General features: G+C 46.7%; 1 protein-coding gene across 5 annotated transcripts in view; it reads left to right on the top strand.

Annotated features, from left to right (window-relative positions):
• Positions 1–25,855, top strand: part of SRGAP2 (SLIT-ROBO Rho GTPase activating protein 2) — a gene marked incomplete at both ends in the record, with an annotated part of 78,712 nt that overhangs the window by 30,178 nt on the left and 22,679 nt on the right. For 4 of the 5 annotated variants that reach the window (XM_079546498.1, XM_079546497.1, XM_079546496.1 and 1 more), the window contains 8 exons: positions 633–795; positions 10,393–10,455; positions 13,276–13,491; positions 14,093–14,221; positions 18,366–18,590; positions 20,669–20,770; positions 21,588–21,785; positions 24,776–24,860. In XM_079546498.1, the coding sequence (XP_079402624.1) occupies positions 633–795; positions 10,393–10,455; positions 13,276–13,491; positions 14,093–14,221; positions 18,366–18,590; positions 20,669–20,770; positions 21,588–21,785; positions 24,776–24,860 (1,181 nt within the window). The remainder of the gene's footprint in view (positions 1–632; positions 796–10,392; positions 10,456–13,275; positions 13,492–14,092; positions 14,222–18,365; positions 18,591–20,668; positions 20,771–21,587; positions 21,786–24,775; positions 24,861–25,855) is intronic. The other variant, XM_079546499.1, reaches the window with a different exon arrangement.

Here is a 25,855-nt window from a genome sequence, read left to right as displayed (position 1 = left end):
TGTTGGCTTGATCCACGTTGCTGATTCTCCTGCTTCTCCCTGGTCCTTTGTGTTATGTGTTTTTAGGATGTGCAGGGAATCAGCCGTAAGGTTGAAAAAGTTCAGAGATGGGAATGTGCAGCTTGTGGGATGAGCACTGCTTTCTCTTCCATTCAGGACAGATGCAGATTCTTGCACAGAGCTGCTTTTATACAAGACATAACATTTTGTTTCCTATGCAGATGCTGTTTAGCTAACTGTGTGCTTGAAGCCTTTTGCTTGTGGTGAGGCACAGAGGATCTGGCAGCATTGCAGACCCCACTGTCAGGCTCCATAGCCATCACTGTGCCTCGGGCCCTGCAATTTGTGCTCAAGTTCTTGGATTCGAAAGGACAAATCAGAGCGTGCATTTGGCATCCTGTAGCTTGCACTTGCCCAAGCAGCTTGTTGGGGGGAAAAGCCAAGCCGTGTGTGATGCAGGGCTCGTTCTGTGTGTGTGCCAGAGCCATTTTCTTTGCTCCCATCTCCCTCATCAAATCCACACTGCAGCCACGTTTCTGGCGTGTTTAGATACAGAACATCATTAACAACCGTTTTGTCTCCTTCAGGTGAAGTCCCATCCAATTCTTGTTTCTATTTTGCATCCTTTATAGGAAAGATCAGAATGTGCTCTCACCAGTCAATTGCTGGAACCTCCTCTTAAACCAAGTGAAGCGGGAGAGCAGGGATCACACCACCCTAAGTGACATCTATCTCAACAACATCATCCCTCGCTTCGTCCAGGTCAGCGAAGATTCTGGGCGCCTGTTCAAGAAGGTAACTGAGTGCTGCATGTCTTTGTTGTTGCTGTTCCAAAATGCAAAATGGGAGATGTTCTGGCCCATCTCGTCGTTGTTCTTTGTACCTAACGCCTGGTTTGGGGGATAACTGCATTTGACTTATCACTGATGAATTGTTTTCTTGTCCTAGAATTTTAGGATTGAGGTTTGAGTGAATGTGGGCTGAGTTTTTCCTCTCAGCCTGCTTGCAGTTTGGTGTGTGCTTCGAAGCTTCCTTTAAATAAAAATAAACATTCCAAGCTTCCACCTTTTTATTTAAGGAAAAGGAACAAGGCATCAAGATCGGCTGTTCCAAAATGATTCTTTTTCCTCTAAAATTATCCAATACAATCCTCCAAAGATAAATTGGTATCCAATGTGGAGTAGAAAGTCAAAAGTAAAATTAGGGAGAACTCCAACCATTCAAAGTAACACAAGGATGTATTGTTCTCCTCCAGAAAAGGGGAAAATGTAACGGAGGTCCCTTTGGTTGGCATCTTCCCCTTTCTCTCCCCTTGAGTTCTACCTGGAGCAGGAAGATGGGACAGTGTGGGTGTATTCTTCTATTAAGAATCTGTTCTTCCTGTTGGAGAAATGTGATATGAAGGCTTTGAAACTCTATTAAATAGTTATGCATGGGCTGCGTAGAGATTTGTCAATGATTGTACCATCTGTTGGTTGACACATTGAAAGCATTGCAGTTTGAACTTTGAGAGCAATTTCTCTCCCCCCACTGCCCACCTCTGCAATGCACTGTGCTCTGGGTGAGTTATTTCTGCTGTAGCAGTGCTAAGGAGAATTCCTGCCTTCGTTGTCATTGCTGTGCATGTTCCTTGAGGGTTTTAATGGTTTTAATGGCTAGCAGAAGGCTGTGATTACAACAGATTACATATTGAAGTGTTGCATTCTGTTTTTCTTAGAATTTTTTTTTTAAGCATCCTCCAAGTAGGGTTTTTCAAGCAACGTCACACTGAGGCCTTTTTGACCTTTTAAAACTTTCTGGTAATTACATTATGGTTGATTAGATACTTACATGGGATTACTGAATGGCAGCCACTCTTCTATTCCACTAATCCTTCCAAAGGATAAGTAATCTCTGCTCTGAATTTCAGCAGGGGCTGTGCTTGAGCAAGGTGGCTCAGAAAGGGCCTCGTAAGGACATGCATGGAAATGGACACCACTGCAGTCTGGCTGGAAGCTTGCAGCTTAACTTTCAGCCCCTGCGTGAGCAGAGCCTTACCTTGTCTTGTTTTGGTTTGAGCAGGACTGTAATAGAGGGGGGGGGGGAAAAAACAATCAACAGCCACCACCAACACTTTGGTTTCTTTCTTGCAGACGGAGCGGAAGCTCTGCAAACAAAGGGCACTTGTGGCTGAATTCCAGCTCCTTGTCTGGCTGCAGGCCAGTGCAGTATTGCATTGCTCTTCCACCTGTGCTGGGTCGTTAAAAACCAAAAAATGCATCCTTTCTTGCCTGCAGTCATGCAGTGGGATAAGACAGCAGCTGATAAATAGAGAAATTTGGTACGTGTTTTGGGCTGTTATGGTTAGGAAGGAGGATAGAAACCAGGCTGGCCTGAATGGAAGTTAGAATTGTGTTGATGAGAGCATCTCAAAACATTTTCCTCCCCGTCCCCTTAGCATCTCCCATCCTTTCTCAACCCTGAGACCGTTTGTGGAGGGAGAAGAGATCAGTGCAGGATGCAGCAGCTCAGGGAATGGAGCAGCCTATAACAGCCTTGAAGCATTTAATTTATACAGAAGCTGCACAGGTGTAAGAGAACTGCTACCTCACAGCCTGAACTGATGACTGAGCACCTGCTGAAGGCTGGCTGGCCCAGGAGGCACAGGTTCACCTGTGCTTCCCATGTGGCTGGAAGGGATGGACCCTGGGTCCCACCTCCTTGGGCTCATTTAAGGGCTGACCTCCAAAAGGAGAGCATCTCCTGGATGAAGGCTGCTTCCAGGCAAGGAGTGTTCTGTAGCCATAGAGTCTATTGCCAGTTAAGTGAGTTAACTTTTTCTTACATATCATTACTGATACTCCTAGCAACGCTTGGCCTGGTATCACCAAGAATTTATCAGAAGCAATTTCATTGCTTCCAGGGGCCAACAGTGAGGAAGAACAGCTCTGTGCAGTGCTGCAGACCTTCCTGTGAAGCTGTGCAAGGCAAGCTAGGAGCTCCCCATCAAATTGCAGCCTGTGCAGCCAGCCCTGTGTCCTCATGTCTCTCCAGCAGTGCTTGTCTGCAGGGTAAGCTGGGCTTTCCTGATGTTGCTGCTGAGAGCTCCTTGTTGTTGGTGATGCTGCTGTGTTATGTCACACTAATAGTAAACCTGCAGATGTTATTTTGGGTAGCAAACTTCACACAAATCTTGTTTTCATGACCTGGCATGAGCCATTGCCTGGCTGCGTCTGGAAACGCTGTGATGTGACTCCTGGTATCTGGAAGTCTGGAGTGAAGGGTTTGTTACATCTGTTTGGAAAATAATTTTATAAGAGGATTTGTGTGTCAGGCTGCTTGCAGGAGCAGCGGTAAATGACGCTTAGGATCTGTTTGCAGTCTGGGTTGTAAGTGCTATGAACTGCAGAGGAGATAGTGGTATTGGGATCTTGGTTTGCTGAGAGTGCTTGCAATAAAATGCTGAGGTATGAGATCTTTTTCTTTATAATTGAAGGCTTTTTAGGCTCGGCACTTGATATCAAGCTAGGATAAAGCAGGTGAGCATGGAGGGATGCGTTGGTTGAGAGGGATGCCTTTGAGGTCCTTTTGTTGCTGAACTCCTGAGCATTGCTGTGCTGTCAGAAGCAGTGAGCTTTTATGGGATGTAAGTGCAGCTGTAACACAGCCCTGAGGCTGCAAGGGCCTGGCTGGGTGTGATAAGGGCTGTGCTGGGAGGGAATGGCTCCTGGCAGGCAGTGGAGGTGTGGGGAAGCAGCAAGTAGGGTTTGCATTGCACTGGAGCAAAAACGTCAGGGCTTCTTGTAACACTGTGCTCCTTTGTGTGTGTTGTGTTGGTGTTTTAGTGAGGAAATGCTTTTGTGTTCCAGTGCTGGGCTGCTGGTTGGGCACAGCTTGGTGCAGTCTGTGCTGCTGACCAAGGAGAAATGGTGAAATAAATAACCATGCTTGTGTACAAATAAAACCAGGAGCAGCTGGTGGAAGTGCCCTAAGAGCAAACTGCTGCACGCGTGGGAAGGCAGTGGGATTTTAAGGCAGGGTGCTGCCCAGTGCTGCCATCCCATTGTTTTTCCCCATCCCGGGAGCTGGCAGTGCTCTGAGGTTGGCCCTGTTGCTGTGCCCACTTCTGATTCTGCTCAGCTTTTGTAGGGGGCACTGCTTTGATTCCTTCCTGCTTACCCACCTTAATTACCTGTTCCAAGTGTTCTTCCCTTTGAGCTGATTCCCATTTCTGCCTTTTCGCTGCCCCTGAGCTCAGCCCTCGATCCCTCTGCATGGAGCAGCCCTTCAGGTCGTGCCATGGCTGTCAGTTTGTCCTACAGATGGATCCTTCAGTGTCATCCTGTGATGCTGTGTATGCTGTGCCCTTTGAGAGGCAGTCCCCTCTGTCTATTACCTCCAATCCCTCTCTCTGTTGTTGCTTTGAGGTTTCCCAAGCAGCAAACTGAAAGCTTTCGTTCCAATTTAACAAAACCCTATCCTTAAAATGAGGGCTGTGGAAGTCTCACTCGCTTTCAGTATCTGCTGAATGGATCTTTTTCAGCTTACCCACCCAAAAACCATCCTGCTGTGCTCCCTGAGGGCTGCTGCCCCTATGGATGTGCAATGGCAGCGTAGCATTCCTGTCTGCTGCTGTTCCTTAAGGATATTTAGGGGGAGAAAGCCCGACAAGAAGAAAGCGAAGCGACTCTTTGAAATTTGCTTCCCGATTAATACCTTTAATTGTGGAAAAAATCAGTTTATCTCCAGCGCCCTGCACAGCGTTTGATGTGAAATGAAAAACCTACAGTGAGTCGGAGGAAAGCCTCACAGTAATCAGGAAGAGGAATTATTAATTCTCCAAAGGGGTCCTTGCTTCGGCTGACCTACTTTCAGCTGCACTGCGCCTCGTTTGCTGCACTGGTAGTGGAATATGAAGCATTTATAAATACATTGCATGTGGAAAAAATGAAGCCTATGGAAAAAGGCACTGGTTGGAGTGATGGGTGTACCTAAAAGTATGCTTCTCGACCAGTGTGAAAAGGTACATCGCTAATGCTGTGAATAAAGCTGTCACTGAGGGCAGAGTTTGGAAGTGCTCTGAGGAAAGCGCGTGTAACTGCATGCAGCTATGGGTGCATCTGCTGGTGGTGAGGAGGATTGGGTTTTGTGCCAAGGGAAGGGTGGAAAGGGGAAATGTTACAGTGCAGATCCTTGCTGGTGTCAGGTAGAGTGGTACGTGGTTCTTGCCAAGGAGGTAGCATGGAGCTCCTGCTGTTTTCCCAACAGCTCAGGGTGCAGAGGCCTGGTGCAAAGCGATGTGCTCCGATTTCTCTCCTCTCTGCCTTCCTACCTGCATGCTTCTACAGCAGGGAGGAGAGGAGGAGTGCAGCCATGTGTGTGCCGGTACCTGTGCTGTGTGCAGCAGTGTGTCTGCTTCGGAGCTGAGGAGTGACCGCTCCACGTGGAGCTGCCTGTGGGTGGCTGGAAGGAGCAGAACCTGTTGCACGGTGGGATGGACATGCTGCAGTTGAAAGCATCACTTCTGCATCCGGAATGGATGAGCAGTGTGCTTGGTTTGGCCCCTTGCACTGCTTGAAATTGTCCATTATTGTGTTTTGTTCCTCATCTCCTATGTGTTGTGACAGCCTGCCTGCGTTTTGCATGCGGCTCAGCCAGGCCAGAGGTAGCAGCCCTTGCTCTTGGTCATTCCCCTGACCGATCCCTGCAGGTTTTTCCTAGGGATGCATAGCAGCACTTGAGAAGAGGATTCAGGGCATGCAGGCAGCACGGAGCTGTTGTGAGGAGCATTACAACTGAGCAGAATGAGAGAAGATTGCAAGCAGTATTTCACAGGACTTCCCTCTTTGCTGGTGGCTCTGCTCACCTTCTGCAGCCTGTTTCTCATGCAGCTCCCTTGACTGAGAGTGCTGCTGGCTTCGTAGCAAGAATGAGTGCTCTCAGCCAGAGAATGGTTTGGTTTGTTGGAACAGAGTGCCTGAAGCATCAGCACCAAATGCTGCAGGAAAAGATAAAAAGGAGAAAAGGGGGTGGTGGGGGTGTTTGGGAAGTGATTCCTTCAACCCAGAGTGTGGTGGGAGGCAGCAGTCAGCAGTGCGATGGGGTTTGATGTCAGAATAGCTTTTTCCAAGTGCAGTGTTGTGCACTGTGTGGGAGAAATTCCTCATTACTGACATAGTGGTGAAACAAATCAGTGGTGAAATGGTGGAGAGAACTCGATAACACGGCTGTAATTTAAACGAGACTGACCAGGGCATAATGGATCATTAAAGGAGCAGCTGATGATCTGTTGCTCCAAATATGTGCGTGCGTTGTATTGCACAGATCTCATTTTCTAAGCTTTTCAAAATTCCTGAGTGTTCGACGCTGGAGAAGAAGAAATCTTTGTGGAATTCCCCTTTGCTGGGGTCACAGCTGAGCGCTGTGTCCATAAAAGTTGTGCAAGAAACTGCATTGGACTTGCATGGTTTTGGGTTGGCTGTGAGCAATGCTGAGCGTGCAACCCTGTGAGCTGAGTGTGATGCTGATAAGGGATGGACTGGGCTGCTGCTGGCTGTGGGATGCTCTTATACCATGCTGTTGGTCTTCTGTTTAGGGGAGAACATGAAGATGGTAAATGATATTTAATGCTGCGTGCAAATGAGTTCAAGGCCTGTTGAAGAAGGGGAGAAGCACATTATTGGGACTCTAATTAGGGTTCTAAGCTTCTGTTAGCAAGTGCTGTGTGTATGATCTTGGAAAATCCTACCTGGCATGCCTGCTTGTTAACAATCTTTGTGAGTAGATGTGAACTGGAGTATAAATGCCCTGACTGTAATGTCAGCATAGGATTCCTTTTGTTCCTCTCTATACTCTGCAGATCTCATCATGGCTCTCAGTGAGGCTTTCCTCCCTGCTCCCACTGCTAATTTAAAAAACATTGGAGCACTTAATGTTACTGCCCTACCAATGCATGCTGCTTTTCTCTGCTCTCAGAGATGTGAGAAGCAGTGTGAGAGGGCGGCTCTGGGCACACATGGGTTTGTTTGCAGTGCTGCTGGGCCAACAGCACCCAGTGCAAGGCATGAGATAAGTGTTAGCACAGCTCTTGGTGTGCTTGCTCAGCGCTGCTGAGCGTGTTCAGAAAGCATCCATGAGCTTCACAGCGTGCTGCTTCTGCAGCCATCGCATCTCCTCTCTGATCTGGGGCTGCTGAGATGCAGGGCATGAAATACTGACAGCAATCCTGTTTATCATCCCCCCCATGAAATGCTTGGGAGCTGAAGTTGTTAATGTTGGGTGGAATGCGGAACAGCCAGGCTGTGCTGCAGTCAATTCCAAAAACATCTTGCTTAAATTAGAGGGGAGGAGGGATGGACAAAGAGGCCTTCAGGAGCTGGCATGGTGTGCTGGGAATCCCGGCCCCAGCACACAAAGGAGTGTGTGTACATGGATGTATGTGCAAGGGTGTGTGTGTGCACACTTGGGGCAGCTTTGGGGCTGCAAAAGCAGTTTGAGAAAGGCAGCTTGCAGGCAGCACCCCACTGGTGGAGGCTGATGCTCTTGGGCAGCAGCTGCTCCATCACCTTGCTTAGCAACTCGGCTGTGCTGCTGCTAACCTTCAGCCTTGCTGCCTCAGCAGCTGGAATCTGTGTTGAGGAACATTAAGTGCTCATGGCTCAGCTCTCGTTTATGTGCCACCTGTAATCTCTTACCTTCAGCTCAATGAAAGGCTTTTTGCAGTCTGGAAGTGCAGCAGTTTCTTTCTTGAGAGCTCATTTGGAAACGCAGAGAGTTTTGTGTTTTGACAGTTTGGCTCCTACGCTTCTTCCTTTCGTCTCCGACCCAAGTGTGCATTAAAATATTCCCTTTATTCCACCTTGCATAATTGATGCTTCAGCAGTTTGTGGAATGAATGAGCAGTTTTATGTGAGAAAGGAGCAAATGGGCTGAGAAGAGCAGGTGAGAGGAGGGCAGTGGGTCCGGCCAAGGCAGCTCAGGCAGTGCAGTGAATGGAGCATGCTGCTGAAAAGCTCCCCCTGTGTGATGAGCACTGAGCTCGGGGCAGGCAGGCCCAGCACATCACTTCCATCCATCACCCAACGCTGAGACAAAGGCAGAGCAGTGAGCAGCAGCTTCAGCTTCTGTCTGCAGTCAGTGATGGAAGGAATGCAGGAATGGTTACAGCAAGGCTGGGAATCATCCGTTTCTCCTTCCCCCTCACCTCCCCCCTTAAATCAAAGACTCAGGAAAAGGAGGGTGCTCGTCTTCCCAGCAGGACATCAGGTCACCTGCAGCAGGTCTCAGTGTGTGAGGCTGGAGCACAGGAGAGCACCAAGCACTCAGGCTCCCACCTGTGCTGCTGCTTGTGCAAAGATGGGTTGTTTTACATCATATAATCTTCTTGCTTTTTAATCCATCAGTATTTTTTCGCGTGCTTTAATGCCGTCTTGATATCATAGCCAGAAGTATGGGTTAAATGTGGGTTTGTCTGTTTGCATTACATCTCTTAATCTTTCCCTCAGTCAGGAGGCATAAATCATCCTGAACCTATCAAATTTGCTTAACCCAGCAAATATTGCGTGCCTAAAACCTGTGGAGCACGGAGGTGCATTCGGGCAAATACTGCCTTAGTGGGCAGTGGCAATAATGTGAAAATTGCTGTTTTAGTAACTGGCAGTAGATGCAGTTGTGCTTTCTGATTAGTGGGAAAGCATGGGTAAAATGTAGCTATTAGATTGTTTGAACCTATCTGTTTATCTTCTGAATAGTCCTGCTGGCATGAAGAGACGTCTGCTCTGTCCCTACTTCCTCCAGTAGCTGCTCCGGATGTCTTTCATTAATAAAACCTCCAAGGAAGTAGAATTCAGTGTGCTTTTGTCCTTCCTGCACCTCGGAATGATGAGAGCTGTTAAATTGCAGGCAGATTTTAGAATGTGAAAGGTGGCACAGCTGGGGCTGCATGTCTAGGGCTGTTTCATGGCTGATCCTTGCTGGGGCTGCTCCTGGTTGGGGCAGTGCAGCCTGAGCACTGGGATGGCTGTGAACCTCAGTGGTTGGGTTGGTTTGCTTCCAACAAGGCAACGCATAACGGTGTGTCTGTGTGCCCTGAGTGATCTGTTCCTCATGGCAGGCATCACAGGGCCTTACAGGTGGGCTTTGCCTTTCTCTGTGCATCACCTTCCTTCTGCAGAATGCAAATGGCAGAGATTTTAGCATGAAATCCCATCTCTAATGAAGAAAGCTTAATACCATTGAAGTCACTAGGGAAGCAGCTTCGCCCTTCTTTGCATGCAGGCTGTGCTGTGTGCAGGAGTGCCTCTTCAAAGAGGGCTTTGCATACGGAGGTGCCATCCTCTGGTAATCACAAGGGTGAGTCTTGGGGCGTTTCACTAACCTGTACTAGAAAACCAGAAATCTGTTCCTCTTGTATTTAACTGGAGCTGAACGTTTGCCCTTTGTGCAGCAGTTGCCTCCAACTGCGACGCAGAAGCATTGGCTGCTTGTTGCCTTGCAGGGAAGTTAAATAAGCAAATATATACTTAAAATCTGAGGTATGGCTGCAGGGTGGTTTGGATGGCAGCTGATTTTGACAGCCCCTCGTGTCCACCTGCAGTTTTTTCTATTGTTGCAGCAAAGGGAACAGGTTGGAGCTGTTAAACCTAAGGCCGTCCTGCACAGCTCACTAATGCAAGTGCCCCTGGGACAGAGTGAGTTATATTGCTATGGCTAAATGGTAATGTACTCACTGTAGTTTAAAAAATAGATGTATTTGACATTGATGCTGTGCTCAGAAATAGATTGAGGGCTCGTATAGCCTTTCAAATAGAGTCAGAACAAGCTCCAGTTGGATCGGAGCATCGCACAGCACTGCTGTGCACCTCTGTCTCTGTTCCTGTGACAGACTTGCTGCTTCCATCTCAGTATCCCAAAGATTGTCTGCTGCCCTCTTAAATCAGGGGAATAGGTCTGTTAGTTTTTCTAGCTGTGCATGCATCTTACATCAAGCAGGAGCTGGCAGACACTGCAGTAAGGTTTCCCTCCTGGATGCATCTCTAAATTTGGATGCTTCTGTTTCCTGAGCTTCCATATTCCAGTGCATACCGAGCTGTCCTGTGTTATCTTATTCCATCCTGCAAAGATCAGAAAATCTAGGTATTTCCAGGCCTGTGATGACGACAATGTCATGTTATCAAAACATCTCCCTGCCTCTGTGCTGTAAGGCTCTTCTGGCCAGCCCTGTGCAATGTTTCAGTTTATTGTTTGTGCAGTTTGACCAAATAAGTGGCTCTGGGCTGAGCAGCTGCTGGATTTGCTAGTGTAAGTATAGCACTTAATTGAGCCTCGATTATCTGTGGATGTAGAGTGTGCTCGCTTCCTCTGCCTTTCTGCCATCTTCTCCAATTAACTTTCATTTCTCTGTTCTCGTTGCAGAGTAAGGAAGTGGGATTGCAGCTCCAGGAAGACTTGATAAAGGTCCTGAATGAACTCTACACGGTAAATCCAATTGACTTCTTGGCATCTTTTCAGACCGAAGGAAGAAGCGTTGGCCTTTTCCCAGTTTGCTGTTAGAGCACAGCCTGAGCACCAGTGCTGATAAGTTCCTGCAGTCCCTGTGATTGGAGGCAGCAATGCACACCAGTGAATGCAGTGCCATCAATCTCAGTGTTCAGTCTGTCTTCATATTGCTTCAGCTCTGTCAGCGTTGGCTTTGCTTCCCAAAGATCCCACCTTCACACACAGCCACCTTTGGCCGCAGTGCTGCTGTTACAAAGAGCGATTTAGAGTTATTTTCAAATGCATGGAAATCTTTGTTCAGGTCAGGTTGCTGAATTGGGTCAGCACAGCAGTTTTGAGCAGTCTGCATCTGGAAATGAGCGCACAAAGGACAGCACGCAGTTCAGCAGCGAGGAGCCTGCTGTGTTGGTTTGTTCCTCAGCTCTTTCAGCAGCACAGCTCCCTTTAGAGTTAGAGTCTCCATCTGTGTGTTTTGCTTCTCAGTATATCCATTGGAGACCCCAAGAAAAGCATTGCCTTGGGAAGCAGAGGGGGATGTGTTTATGAAAGTTCGTGCACTGCTTGGGGACTGCTCCTCTCACACAGATGAATGGAAGTGCCTGTTGTTTGATTAAATTTGCTCCTTTTGGTAGCTGTTACCAAGCAAGTTGTTGTAAAAGCAGAACCTACTCGTGGGTTTATTGCTCAGATGCCTCCTTAATGACACGTTGGGTCATTGTGCTGAGATCTGTGTTCTTTTCCTCATTCTTTCAAAAGAAGACCCAGGGATATTTCTCGGGTCAGCTCATATCACCTTGTGATGAAATCCTGTATTAATATCAAAGCTGGAACATGATGGGGAGCGTTCTTGAAATTGCCCATATCAACAAAACAAATAGAAGAGAATTGTTTCGTTCCAGTATCAAAACCAAATATTGCCTTAGAGGGGGGAAAAAGGCATTAAGAAGTAGGAAAAGATCACCTCTGTGTGCCACGTTTGCCACTGAGGTTGATTGCATTGGAAGATTTCCTGCTGGACTCAGTACCTGCTGGCTTCTGGGGCTGCTCTTAGTGGTGCTGCCAGGAACACTCCCACAAATTCATCTCTTGTTCTGCTGGGTATCTGAAGGACCAGCAGCAGAATGGATGTCCATAACAATACAAACACACATAAAATACAGAGTGCTGCTACCTGTGAGTTGTCTCTCAGCTGTCTCATGCTGCTGACTGTGGTGGCAGGGAGGAGTTGCTAAGACCCCCTGCCAGGCCTGGGGCTGCCATTGTGGCCCCATCAGCAAGATGGAAGCAGTAAAGCTGGACTGCATGTCTCTGCTTCCCTTGCTTTCTGCCAGCTCCACTTGTAGTGACAGAGGAAAAGAAAGTGCTTTGCATCTGTTATGATAAATGCCTGCTTTATAGGCCGAGCGTATGCAGTAGCTGAAAGTGTGTGTGTAAATTATTCAGAAAGTCTCTCTTTAATACTGGCTGCGTTCACAGTCTTCTTTCATGTTTAAATACAATGTCTCTTTGTATGTGAGAACCTTTGCTGATTGCTGCGTGGAGATGGAGCGTGCATCCTACTTATGGGGAGCTGTGCCACAGTTCAGGCTGAGGTGGAATAGTTATAAATAGGTTTTCCTCTAAAACTATTTGCACGTGGGTACTTATCAGAGCTGGGATTTGGGGGTGTATTTATGCAACCGTGCAGTTTGGGGCACGCAATCAAAATTAGAGCTGCTCATTTTGGTGTCCGTATGTGAGATGAAGGGCTTTGTAATGATGGGTAAAACTGCCAGTCTGTACGTTGGTGCCCTTTGGTTTAGTTCTGTTTTCTTAATGCAAAATTGGATGTGAATGTCCTTTGAAACAAGGATGTTTTGTTTTGGGGAGTCTTTTATCTCAGACCTGTTCATTTAATACATAAATAAAAGAGCTGTGATAGAAGTTGTCTGTGCAGTGGGAGCTCCAGGTCTCCTTGAGCAAAAGAGCTGCACTCTTTCATTAATATTGTCGTTAGATAAGGCTGGAAGTGCTTTTTCATATCAAATCAGATTTAAACAAGTTGAACCTTGAGTTGCTTTTGCAGCAGTTATGTTCAGACTATAGATTTGCATACAGCTCCTCGAGACTTGTGATGTTTAAACGACTGATTCACCCCGAGGAATGACTGATAACATCCCTTTGGAGCCCCTACCTGGTGATGAAAAGCCATCACTTGTGAGCCTTGGCATGTAATTCTCTTTGAATAGTAAGGAGGCTGAATTTAGCCTTTTTTTTGGGGGGGGGTTATTGGATTGTACAAGAAGGCGCATGCCAAAATTAAACAAAGAAGCAGCTGCAGAATAATCCACTTTGATTTTGGATTTGTGCTGAGAGCCACACTTCCATGTCTTTGTTGTGCTTTGTTGAGATGCAAAATTTCCCCCATTATTCTGCCAGTTTACATACTTCCAACTCCAGTCAGCAGCCGGATCTGACCTGCTGGTTGCTGGCCAAGTGTGATGCTTGGCCATTAATCAAACATGATGGGCAGCTATCATAATGTAGTTATGTTGAAGAAAGCTGCCATTTTGACCACAAAATTCAACAAACATTCTCACGTTGAGGCATGTAGCTTCTTTCTGAGGATTTCTTCCTCCTTCCTTGCTTGTGATGCTTTCCAGTTAGATGTAAACCATTCTGCCCTGAGGTTTGGCCGTGCAGATCAGTGGAAGGCAGGATGCTTTTGTGCCTGGTTACTTGTGCTGGTTAGGTAAGCTTGCTTCTTCCTGAGCAAATCCAATGTGATGCACTGCAACTCCTGTGTATCATCCTTTGCAGGTTATGAAAACCTACCACATGTACAACGCTGACAGCATCAGCGCTCAGAGCAAACTGAAAGAGGCAGAGAAGCAGGAAGAAAAACAGATTGGGAAGTCAGTGAAACAAGAGGAAAAGCAGACGCCGCGCTCCCCCGACTCGACTTCCAATGTCAAATTTGAAGAGAAACACGTCCGACGGAGCTCTGTCAAGAAAATAGAGAAAATGAAGGAGAAGGTACTTCCACTGCATTGCTTGTGTAGTGCGTGAGGAGGAGGCCTTTGTAGCAGCTCAGCACAGGGGGGTGGTGTGAAAATGCAAATTTCTCCACAAATTCTCAACATTGAGATTGAGGAAAGGTGAAAGCTGGCATCACGTTTGTCTTAGGATAACTGAATGCCCGTCTGCATTATCCCAGGTTCTGCAGGCACATCCCAAACGTTAAAACAGGCTCAGAGTATGAAAGCAACAGCTGCTTGCTTGGAAGCCACGTTGAGCGTGTTGTGTGCAAGATTTGGGGTTGTCTCTTTTGTTTAATGTTCATGCCAGCTTAATGCTTGACCTGCATACAGGGAGGCTTGTGCTCCCAAGGTGACTTGCATGCAGAGCAGGTGCTTTGCAGTCAGCCAAGCAGGTGGGCAGCTCAGCACGGAGATCCGAGGCAGCAGAAGGTGCAGTGTTATTTTGGGATTGATTTGGGTGCAGCCCAAGTGAACAACAACGTGTGAGCAGGGTGAGATCTGCTCGGTATCCTCGCTCTGGTTGGTGTTACTAAGAATGCTCCTGTTGCTGCTGTGCCTCTTTTTAGAACGCGCTCTGTTGTTGGTTTCTCTTCCAGCGCCAAGCAAAGTACACAGAAAATAGGCTGAAGGCTATTAAGGCAAGAAATGAATATCTGCTGGCTCTGGAAGCAACGAATGCATCTGTCTTCAAGTATTACATTCATGACCTGTCTGATCTCATTGATGTAAGTGCTGCTGCTCGGGTGCTTATGGTGAATATCATTGCCATTAACCCTCATGTGTGTCTCTCCTCCTTCAATGCTGTATGTACACAGCTGGCAACATCCCTGGAGCTGTGGAGTGATGGCAGTAACAGCCACGATAACCAGTCCTTAATCTGTTAAGTGAGCTTTCCTTAGGTGTTCTAATCAGTCTGTTACACACATAAAAGCTTGCACAATACACCTGGCATTGAGATGTGTAGAAGAAAAAGTTGCTTAGTTAAAGTGAAACGGTTTCGGTGTGACATTTGTTTGTTATTTTAAGCGAACCCTCAGCTCAGAAGTGTGTTTTTAAAAAAAGGAGATCTTTAACTATAAAAATCAGTATGGCAGCTGGTGAAGGAAATCGAGGGCAGGAGCATTTCCTAAAAGTGATTTGAACTTGTGTCTGAAAAATTCCATCCATTTCAAACGACTGCGTTGGGTAGCGGGTCTGGCAGAGAGGGATGTCCGTGCCATGCAGAGCTTCCATTCTCTGATACCCTCATCCACCAGGAGCCTGATGTGTTCCTCCTGTCTGTGGGACTGCAGAGCACTGTCAGAGCAGTTCTGGATGGTGTGAAAGGAACTCCCCAGCTGCCCCCAGACTTTGCTCTGGAGCCAAGTGAAAGCCCTCAGCATTCCATGGGCCTTAGTTCTGCTCTTGGTAAGATGCACAGCAAGAAAATAAATCTCTGCTCTTTGAAAACCCTTGAAAGCCTGTTAGGAATCCCAGCATTTCTTACAAACACACAACTGTTCCGCTTCAGCGTGCACAGCTGGAGTCCAAATGCACTGACTGTGCCATGTCTGGGTCTGGGACTTCTGCTGGGTCTTCCTCTGTCCACCAGGCTCAGCCCACTGCAGTCCCTGTTCAGAACACTGTTGTAGAGGGAACTTTCTTTGTGGGTGGGTGGATAACTGGCAGAAATGTCTTGTGGCAGGCAGTGAAGGTCACTGGATGCTGTTAATCAGCCAGCTGCACAGCACCCAACGCTGTGTATCATACACCAATTCAGCTGGCTGTAAAATCACACAAGGTGCACTTACTAGCTATTTAGATTATTATTTTTTAATCCCTCCATTGGAGGACAGGCCTGCCTGTGTTAGTAGCTTTGAGAAACACTGTTATTTCAAAATATCATGTTTTGTAATGTTTGTTTTGGAAATCTTCTCTTTAAATCCTCCCCCAGGTATTGCAGATGTGTTGCCTGCTATCAGCCTGCGCTTGGTATGTTTTCATGGATCACATAGGAAGGAATTGGTTTGGATTTCATAAACCCCAGACAAATTTTAACCCAGACCTGAGATTTGAAGTAGTCTGTTAGCAGATATGGATTACCCAGCTTTGAAGGCAGTGCTCCTTTTGCTGGGTGCTCTCAGCCATCCCTGGGGCACTGCAGGCAGTGGTGCAGGACCAGAACCCACACTGCAGTGCACTGATCTGCCACTGCTCCTCGACAGCAGCTGTTGTGGCCAAGAGCAGTTCTGTGTCCCTTCTAACCCCCCCCCCTTAACAGAGCATCGTAAGCTCTCAAATCTTTAAAAGAAAAGTGTTATCTGCTGTGTTTACAGAAGGCAGGGGAAGATATGGAATGTAACTGAATTGCATCTCCTGTGCTCCCAGGTGTCTCACTGCTAAGACACAGTGAATATGGATTTATTAATGCTTTGATCTGAAGGGCCGAAAATTGACAACGAGAGCCAGTGATGTTTATCAGAAGCATCTGACTGAAATAAAAATATGGTGGTTTTTTTTTAAAGTCAGCTCTTAATTCTTGTCCTTGATCTGATCGTTTGATACCGCAGCTTCAAGTATAATAGAAAAGCAATCTTCAAAGTTACAAATAGATTCTGTTAGGCCAAACGGCTTCAAACTCGTCGTGTTTGCACAGCACAAACCTGTGTTCACAGAAGGATAACAGCACTTTGCTGCTTCAGTGTGAGTTAAAAGCAATAAGCTGGCAGAGCTCTGAATCTCCCGACTTTGAGTACGGAGGCACTTCTTTGATGCTAATGAAACATTGCAGTAATGGGGAAGAGATATTAACAGATATCTCCTGTTTCTGGAGGGGTCACTGGGACAGAACATCTTTTAAAATGCATGGGATATACGAGTCCTGAAGCTGATTTTATGCTGTTTGCTCACGGAATTCCTTTTTCCCCCTTCCAAATGGAGATGATGCTTTAAGACAGAGGGCTCTTAACTCTCTCCTCGACTCTTCTGCTTTGAGGTTTTTGAAAGCCTCTGACTGGAGAAGGGTTAATCAGCTGTCATGTTGGGAAGTGAATGTGAATGAGTTATCATTAAATTCTTATAAAAAATTGATTTCCTCGGAGAGCGATTCCATCAAACATTTATGTAACCCAGCAGAGGGATGGCGAGGCAGATAGGTTCATAAACAGGGTGTGCTGGACTTTGAGAAACAGCAAAGCGAGGGCGTGGGCTGAAAAACGTTCCCTGTCACAAGCTTCAATAAAATAAAGCTAAAACCCTTTGGCATCTTAATGTGGCCCTGCTCTGCTCTGTGAGGTGGGCCATGAAATATTGACTCTCATTTGACTTTGCAGTCCCGGTGGTTCCTCTGAGCAGCTCTGCTCTGCTTGGAGGAAGGACGGGCTGCTCCTGTGTGCTCTGAGCCCGTTCTTATGTGGCTGCACGTTGGCTTCTCGTGGGTTGGCTCTCTGATCTGCTGCAGGAATGGCAGAATCTCCAGTGTGCCAAAAAAAAAAGGGGCTTTCGAACGGCTGCTTATCCCCAACACGTGCAAATTCTCATTCAAACATCTTTTTGGGCTGTTTGCTGTTGTTTCTGATGGAGTGCAGTGTCCTTTAATTATCTGCCTCCAGTCTCACTGCGAGCACTGCTCTTTTTGCAAGGCCCTGTGGCTGCTGCAGCTGGTTGGCACAGTTGCCAGGCACTGCTGGTGGCAAATCAGAAAAAGCAGGGAATGGGCCCCCAGTCAGTGGCTCCCTTCTCTCTCCCTCCACCCCTTCCTTTTTTTCCTCTTTTTCTCCTTTTTTTCTCTTTTTTTTTTTTTTCCACATTCATGCACAATGACAGTGATGAGCCCCAAATGATGGCTGAGGAGATTTCATCTGAATTTTGCTTACGGGGCAGCACAGCAATCAAGCAGATGGTCTCTTTCTTTCTTTCTTTCTGGATATTCTCCTAGCATGCGTAATCTTGCTTGTAATTCCAAGAAGGTGGAACTCCTTTCTCACTCACTTTATTAGATGCCTCAAAAGTCTGGGCTTTTTCATGAAAAGCTCCTTTCTCCCTCACAATACATGAATACTTGGCTGTGCAGTCGTGGTGGAGATGAAGCTGCTCAATTGTCTTCCAGTGACATCATCCTCATGTCAGCAGTAGCCAGGAAATTCTTGACCGTGACCGCTCTCTGCTTGAGCATTTTTGCTCTTGTTTCACCCCAGCAATGAAGTCAGCCTTGCCAGCCGCTGCTGGCTTTTGCATGGCTCTCTTCTTTCTGCCTGTGACTGTACAGGTTGTGTTCTTGCTCCCTGAAGTACACCGAGTTGAGCGGTTTTCTGTATCCTGGGTGGAATAATTTAGATGCAGATTGATCCTTGCAGATGATGCAAATCCTGTGCTTTGCTGTTTTTTTGTGGTGTTGTTTTTTTTTCCCCTGTAGTATTTCAGTGCGTTGTTTTCCTTTTGCTGAGAATAAATTTACTGAAGGGCTTTGGAGTGCCTCTCAGTGGGCCTGGAAGGAGAGTTAGAATTGGAAGAAAAGACACTGCTGTACCTTGGGATGCACCACTTCCAGGGTGCTCCTTTTCTAAGCAGAATAAAATGGGGTCTCTGGTGCTCCATGAGAACTCTCCTAATGTTAAAATCCTTTAAGATGTGCTTGTCTTGGAGCAAAACTATAACACAAAATAGAAATTTCCGTGGGATTATGGGCTCAGGTTGGTGTAGAGACAATTCCAGACCTCGAGTCAGGATGCCTATGTGATCCATGGGCTGGGAGACAGCTCTGGTCCTCAGAAGATGATAAAATAACCACAGTTTGTCAGCTGCTTCTATGACTTACAGCCTCAAACACATTTTAACTTCAGTTTCAGATTGTCTTCACTTATTCACGTATGGAATTGTGTGTTTTTCCAGCAGTGCTGTGACCTGGGATACCACGCTAGCCTCAACAGAGCTCTCAGGACATTCTTGTCTGCTGAGCTAAACCTGGAGCAGTCCAAGCACGAGGGTCTGGATGCCATTGAAAATGCTGTTGAGAACCTGGATGCCAACAGTGATAAGCAGCGCCTGATGGAGATGTACAACAACGTCTTCTGTCCGCCCATGAAGTTTGAGTTTCAGCCGCATATGGGTGACATGGTCAGTTTGTGTTGCTGCTCCAGCTCTGCCTGTCTGCTTCCTTCATCTTTGATAGATGGAGGCACTGGAAGGCCAGCTGTTGGCCTCTATTTTTGGGAGGCAGAGGGGAGCCTTGCGAAAGGGAGCTGGTATGGAGATAAGAAGTGATGGGGTGGATGCCTGAATGCAAGCGATCCTCGCTTCTGCATTGTCACAGCTCCTGAAGGCTGAAGTGCTTAATTAAATATAGTGCTAAAAACATGTTTTCTGTCTGCATTAACCTATTCTTCAGGCCGTTGTTAATTCCTGCACCCTGAGACAGGCTCTGAAGTGAGAGATCTGAAGTGTGATCTGAAAGAAATACTCGTTCGGTGCTCCATAAGCTGGCTGCTGTTGATGTGTTTGGTGATCTCATCTCTGGCATTTCATGGAGCTGCTTAGTTTTGCTGGTGGCATTATTAAGAAGATGAAAGGAGATAGCTTATGTGGGTTAAAAGATGAAAGCATAATACCTGGGCATGTGCTGCCAAGGTATCAGTCAGTCTGCTGGGTAGATAAAGCAGCTTTTATACTGCTTTTAAATAACTGTTGCGCCATGAGGCTCCCAGAGGAGTGAGATGACCATCTCCTGGATGCCTTCCCACCTTCTCCAATTTGGGTAAAACTGGGTTGAGCTTCTGGTCTCATGAATCCCTTTGTAGCAGGTGATGTGTCTGCAGAGACCTTTGAAACGGAGCGGTGGTTTCCCAGAAGCAATGTTTGTCTGCTTTTAATTACTACTATTATTTTTCTGTCTGTGTCAGTAATCCCATAACTTTAAGCTTCACAGCCAGTCAGTGATCAGCATCTATCTCTGTGACCCAGCCTGATTTCCAGAGACCTGCAAATGCCTCAGAAAGGACAACAGATAAAAGGTGTAAGGCTGTTTTTTTGGGACATGTGGGTGTGTAACCTTAGAGCAGAAGCAGTTTATAATGGTGCTTTGTGCGTGTTCACTGTGAGACAAGGCAGCCAAAGGATTTTCATTTTTGGCAATGAAAATCTCTCTTTGCAGGTTTATCAAGATTGCAGGTACGTGGCTGGGAGCTATTTAAATCACATAAGCTGAAACCAGCTCAGAAACATAAACAGGAACACATGTACCATAGATGACTTTAGGTCAATTAGAGTTCTAGATTCTTCTCTTGAATAGTCAATAAAAACTGCAGGGAAGGTCTCTTGCCTCATCTTTTGTTCCAACAAATGCAGTCACTGCTGAAGGCAGAGATGAGGAGGAGCCTTCTGCAGGGAGTCCCTCAGACTGCAAATGACCTGCTTGGTTTTCCCATGCATTGGGAATATGCTGTGAGATAGGGGGAAGAAGAACAGCCTGCACGCTGTCACTGCTACCAGCTCATGTTGACAGAATCGTTTATCACAGCCCTTCTCGAGGCCAAATGAAAAGTGATAGATGCAGAAGTGGTCCTGCTCGTGCCAGATTAACTGTCCGATTGCATACGTGCATTAATCAGACTCTAATAATAATAATAGCAATATACAGTGAGAGCAATGTTTTCCTGCCTCGTGCTGTAATGGCAGGCTAATTATTAACAGCACAAGGCAACCCACAGTTCAGGCATTTTCCACAGGTGTCTGACCAGTTCTTTTCTTTATAAACTCCCCTGGGTTGATTTTGTGTGCCTTTTGTATGCCCTGTGCCTGTGGTGCCTGGGATGCTCTGCTCACAGAACCCAATTCATGGTGTGATACATACAAGCTTGCCTGCTTCTCCTGGGGGTTTTGGGGTGTGATGCAGCCTAACTGCTGTGATAAAGCACTTCCAGGCTTTCAGAAGATAGAACTATTTCACATCACTTAAACCAGCTAATTTTTTCTAGCTAATTATGGATCTTCGTGTCCTCTCCCTCTCTCTTTCTCATTAACTTTGGGACAATGGAGAAGTGGACTGGAATTTGGTAGAAAGCTCTTCTCTGATTGAAGTTGGCAGCTGATAAAGGTTTTTTATGAGGCATTTTGGAGGGGGGGGTGTTAATAATAATGAAGTAATTAAACTATTGTTGATGGTGGCTTTCCTGCAATCAGTGCTGCTTTCCTTCCAGGAGTCCCAGCTGTGTGCCCAGCAGCCGGTGCAGAGCGAGTTAGTGCAGAGGTGCCAGCAGCTGCAGTCCAGGTTATCTACACTGAAGATAGAAAACGAGGAGGTGAGCTAATTGACCCAAATCAGCAACGCTTCTGCAGTTTCCAGAGGGCAGTGGCAGCTGATTAAGGAGGAACAGAGTTGTCGTGCTCCTCTTCTATGAAGATTTCTAGTGAAATTGAAGAGTAAGGCAGCAGTATGTTAAGTTGTGACTGCATAAAGGCTGAGTGCACGGAGGGGAGCCATTAAAATATGCACTCACCCTTTTTTTCCCCCGTCCTTAACTCAATAGAAGTGGTTTTGTTGCAAAAAGCGTGTTTGGCCAGGTAGGAGGAACAGCTAAAAGTGATGCTTCAAAGTGAAGTCAGTGAATAACGGAAGGTAAGAGCTAATTTTGGTTTAATTGGTCATCTAGGACGAGGAGAGTTCTTGGGCAAAATGGGCAACCCCTTTTTGTCTAACAGGCTGATTGTGGCCCTCAGCAAAGATTTGCAGTGCACCAAAGCCTTTTTGTAATCTCACGTTTCTGTTACACCCGATAGATGTAATTACAGAAGTAAGATGTTTATTTCTTTCTTCCAGCACTCCTTGCTTTGAGGTTAAATTTCCCTGCTTCCCTTCCTCACCTCAGCCTGTAAGGTTGCAGCCCTTGTCTGACTGCATGTTCAGCATGCACCAAGCCTTCCTTTGTAGGGATGGTGTTCTGTTAATGAGCACAACTTTGCTTTGAAATGACCTCACTTTCGGCTCACATGTACGACTCACAAGTAATTCTTGTTTATCAGTAAAATGCTCTGCAGTACCATGAATTCTTTCTTTGTTTCCCCACTTGCTTCATAGCTCCATTTTCTCAAGCATTTTCTCTTATTCTTGCTGGCCAGGTGAAGAAGACCATGGAAGCTACACTGCAGACAATCCAGGACATAGTCACGATAGAGGACTTTGATGTCTCTGACTGCTTTCAGTACAGCAACTCCATGGAGTCTGTTAAATCCACTGTATCAGAAACCTTCATGAGCAAACCAAGCATTGCCAAGAGACGAGCCAACCAGCAGGAGACAGAGCAGTTCTATTTCACAGTAAGGAGTTAATTTTCAGTGTGAGCATGTATAATGTTTTTAGAATTATGCTTGCAGGAGTGAGCAAAATAATGCTATCATCTTGCAAAAGTGCTTCTGTAATTGATTTTGGACAAGCAGAGTGAGCATATTAGGTTGTAAAAAGAGCTGCTTTGAGTTCTTTACAAGTATACTGGGATGTGTTTGTCTGTTGATGCAAGTTTAGTGTGGATAAATCGTGTAAAATTTGATTTCTCCTCTGTCTGTGGGGAAAACAGCTATCAACAGGGCAAAGCTGCAGCAGCGTGCTGCTCCAAAGCTGCCACATCAGGCACCAGGCTGATCTGCCATTGGGCTGGCAGAAATATGCTTGAGATGGGTTTCAGGCCTTGGAGATGTGAGGAGCAGCTGCTTCGGGGTGTGATGGGTATTGGTGAGAGGGCAGGGCTGTGCAGCAAGGCGCCCTTTGTGTAGGGGAAAATCAAATGCGTGAGCAGCGCGGTGTGCATGCGGTGCTGGAGAATATGAAGTGAAAGAAAAACGTTGGCTTCCAAGAGTGTAAACCATGCTGGAAGCCCCAGTTGTTGCATTGCTGGTTAGGCAGGGCTCACAGGTTGATGCAGTGATGGGAATCAAATGGTAGCACCGAGTTGCAGCTTTCCACAGAAGGCAAGTTGTTGCACTTATGCTGCTATGGCCGTGGCAGAAGGAAGGTTTGTATTCAGAACAGAAGGGGACAGCACAGGGTGGGTGTCTGTGCTAAGCTTATGAAGCAGTGGAGGAGCAGCAGCAGCAAATCAGTGGACGTTTACCAAGGGTGAGTGCATACTTAGGACATGGGTAAGTGTTACACAAACCTCCACTGCTCATTGCTCTTGCAGCAGTGTCCTGCTGGCCCACCTGCAGCACCTGATCCCCGTGCCCTGAATCACTGCCTTGTTCAGAGCTGCTCCTGGAGGGCAAAGGGGAGGAGAACCGCTTTGCTTTCCAGATTGTAGGCAGTTAAGGATGTGGGACAGGGAGAAAAAACTGTGCTTCTCTGCAGCCTGAAAAGCACTGAGACTTATTCCCACGGGGTGGAGAGATAAGGGCTGGGCTGTGCTTTGTGCTCCCACCCACCCACTGCCTTGTGCTGGAAAAGTACTGGTGTGAGTGAGGGTGTGGGGAAGGTGTCAGGCTGCTTGCATTTGAGGAGATGCTGGGTGTGAAGGTTCACCTTCCCTGTCTGACAGCAGATTTTCACCTCTTCAGTTCTTACGATGTGCAAATCACGTCGTTTGAGGATGTTTCTCCTGCGTTGTGTCCGACTCCACTGTGCTGACGGAACTGAAATCCTGAGGAGTGCATCCATACTTCAGTGTTTTCAATTTTTTTAGCTAAGCCATGAATTGAATGCTGTGCATCCTTAATTCCTTCACAAAAAAAAAAAAAAAAAAAAAAAAGCCTTCATTTGAAATCACTGATTTTTTTTTTGTTTCCTGAGAGCTCTGCTGACAGGGTGCAGAGCGACAGGCATGAGGAAGCGTGAGGAATACATGGCATATGTGCTCCTTGTTGGCTGGAACCCTCCCTTCTCTCTCGTAACCCAATCCCTGCAGCTCTGCTATAGGCAGGCGATGTGCTCAGCGTCTGTTGGAGCTATTTTGAGCTGAGCCTTCTTGTGCTGCCTCTCCTCTCCTCAGATTGGCTGTGAGGCAGCAGCTCGGCGCCTTCCAGAGTCACATTTATCCTCACATCCCCACTTACACGTTTAAAGGGGGGTCAAAATTTGGTGCAAAAATGTAACTGGTTAAGAAAACACACTCAGTATTGGCAAAGGGGGGCTGCAGAGGAATCCTACATCATCTGGTGCTTTCTTTCTGCCATAGCGACCCATGCTTGCTGCTGGAGCAACCAGAAAGCTGAAGCATTGCAATGGGAGGTGCTGGCACTGCCCAAAAGGGATGGATCTCATGATGTTTCTGTTTGGTTTTATCAACTAAAGGGACACAGACTGTGGAGTTTAGCAGTTCAAGCTTTGTGTTTATATTGCTTCCTGATTTGTAACCTTGGGGCTTGCATCCAGGTTGCTCCCACTGCACAAATACCATTTTTCTCCTTAAGGATTCATGGTGTGGTTGGGCAATACCAGACCAGAACTGGAAGAAAGTGAATCACCTTGGGAAAGCTGAAGACAGGAGCAGAATCTTGTGTTACAATGAGAATCTTTTCCTTGTGTTTGTGTTACAATGAGAATCTTTTCCTTGTGTTTGTGTTTCTAGCTCTTGTTTAAAAAAATCTCGTGTTTCTAAAGGATGGTCCGTGGTGTTTGCAGTGTCCTGAGCTGTATATTGAGTGTAAACATGTGCTGATTATAATATGGCTGGCTACTGTACAATGGTATTTCATGTGCTGCGGCACAACAGAGATAAATAATGCTGTTCTGAGCTGCAAAGAGATGAAAGAGCTGTAAAAACTGCATTTGCAGAGCTGTGAAAGATCAGGAGCAAGTGGGAAAAGTGACTGTGTGACTGCATAATGTTTCTCCGAGGGAACAAATCCCAACTTCCATAGCATCTCTATTTGTTTTGCCATGTTTCCCCCCCACCCAATGCTGTGTATCACCCAGAGTGGAGGCAGACGCAGTGTTTGACGAGTGAAGTGGGGTGAGAGAGGTTAAATGGGAGAATAAGCACAGTAGCAGCCTTTTAGCTGGGAGAAACAGATTGCTCATTCAGCTGGCGGTGATGCATTTCCATTTCCCTGTCTGAGGAGGAGATGTTTGACAGCTCCTCAGATGTCTGAACGATGCCAAACGTTCCACTGATTCCACAGTGAGACAATAGGAATGGCACACAGATATGCATGGGCAGAGCAGTGGGTTTGCACCCACCTGGGGGGGGAGGTTGATGCATTCTTTGCACTGCAGCGCAGTTCAGTTCTTTGTCACTGCATTCGGAATTCATGACCTGCAGATGCAGTCGTAGGAATCAGCTGTCCACTCGTCACATTGTTTTCTTCCACTCTTCCAGAAAATGAAGGAGTATCTGGAGGGCAGGAACCTGATAACGAAGCTTCAGGCCAAGCACGACCTCCTTCAGAAGACCCTGGGAGAAAGTGAGTGGGGACCTGCATATCTCTGCCTGCATTGCCCAGCTAACTGTCTACAATTACCCAGCAAAGTGGACCTTTTCACATTTCACGAATTTCCTTTTTTCCAATCCTCCTGATGGAGAAGCCAGCTGACCTACATGGCTGCTTGAATAATGGGGAACAGAAAGAGCTTAATGAGTCATTAGCGTGCATCGCTCGTTTGGTAAAACGAAGCGTGCTCATCCTGACCCCTCCCCATCTGTGCACGTTCTGCTTCTCACTGAATAATCCATATTGAGTAAACCTCGTGACTTCCACATCAGTGATGAGTTCCAAAGCACTGCCTCGTTAGGTGGGTCGGAAGGTTTTGCTTCCAACCTCTGGGGGTGATGCAGACTGAGCTCGTGTAAGTGAACGTGGCTTTTGTTGGGAGAAAAATGAATGAATTTTGCAACGTGGAAAATATGTTGCCCATCTGCATGACACTGGGCATTTGTTGGTGGTGTCAGAACAAAGCAAGGTTTCTTTTCCTTCGTGTTACGGGCAAATTGTGTTGGCGAAACATTCCTGAACTACGCATCCAAGTTTCCATAGAAACCTGACTGCCTCATATTTGCAGAGGAGAAGGTTTGAAGGTCTGGGTGTCAGGTCACAGGCTGGCTCTGGGTTTCTAGGCCAGGGAAGGGCTCGTGGTTGTGACTTAATGGGACTCCCCACCGTTTGTGCTGTGCAAATCTTCTGAATGGAAACTTAAACAGCATGTGGTCCTTTAAGCACTTTTGCTTTCGGTTTAAAAATTACACTGCAAAAAAACAAAAGCAACACGAAAAAATCCCACTGTTGCAGTAATTAAGAGCTTCCTGTTTATCAGACCCAAACTGGAAGGTAAGGCATGAAATGAACCTTGTGCTTGGTAGAGGTTCTCATCTCTCTGTTAGTCTGTAAAGAAGGATGGATTCAGGGCTCTGTGTCCTTGAGGTATTATTTCTGCATCTGAATGTCTTGCAGTGACACAGCAG

Source organism: Tetrao urogallus (assembly GCF_951394365.1).
Source record: "Tetrao urogallus genome assembly, chromosome: 24".
Classification (NCBI taxonomy): domain Eukaryota; kingdom Metazoa; phylum Chordata; class Aves; order Galliformes; family Phasianidae; genus Tetrao; species Tetrao urogallus.
This window is presented reverse-complemented; position numbering and strand designations above follow the sequence as displayed.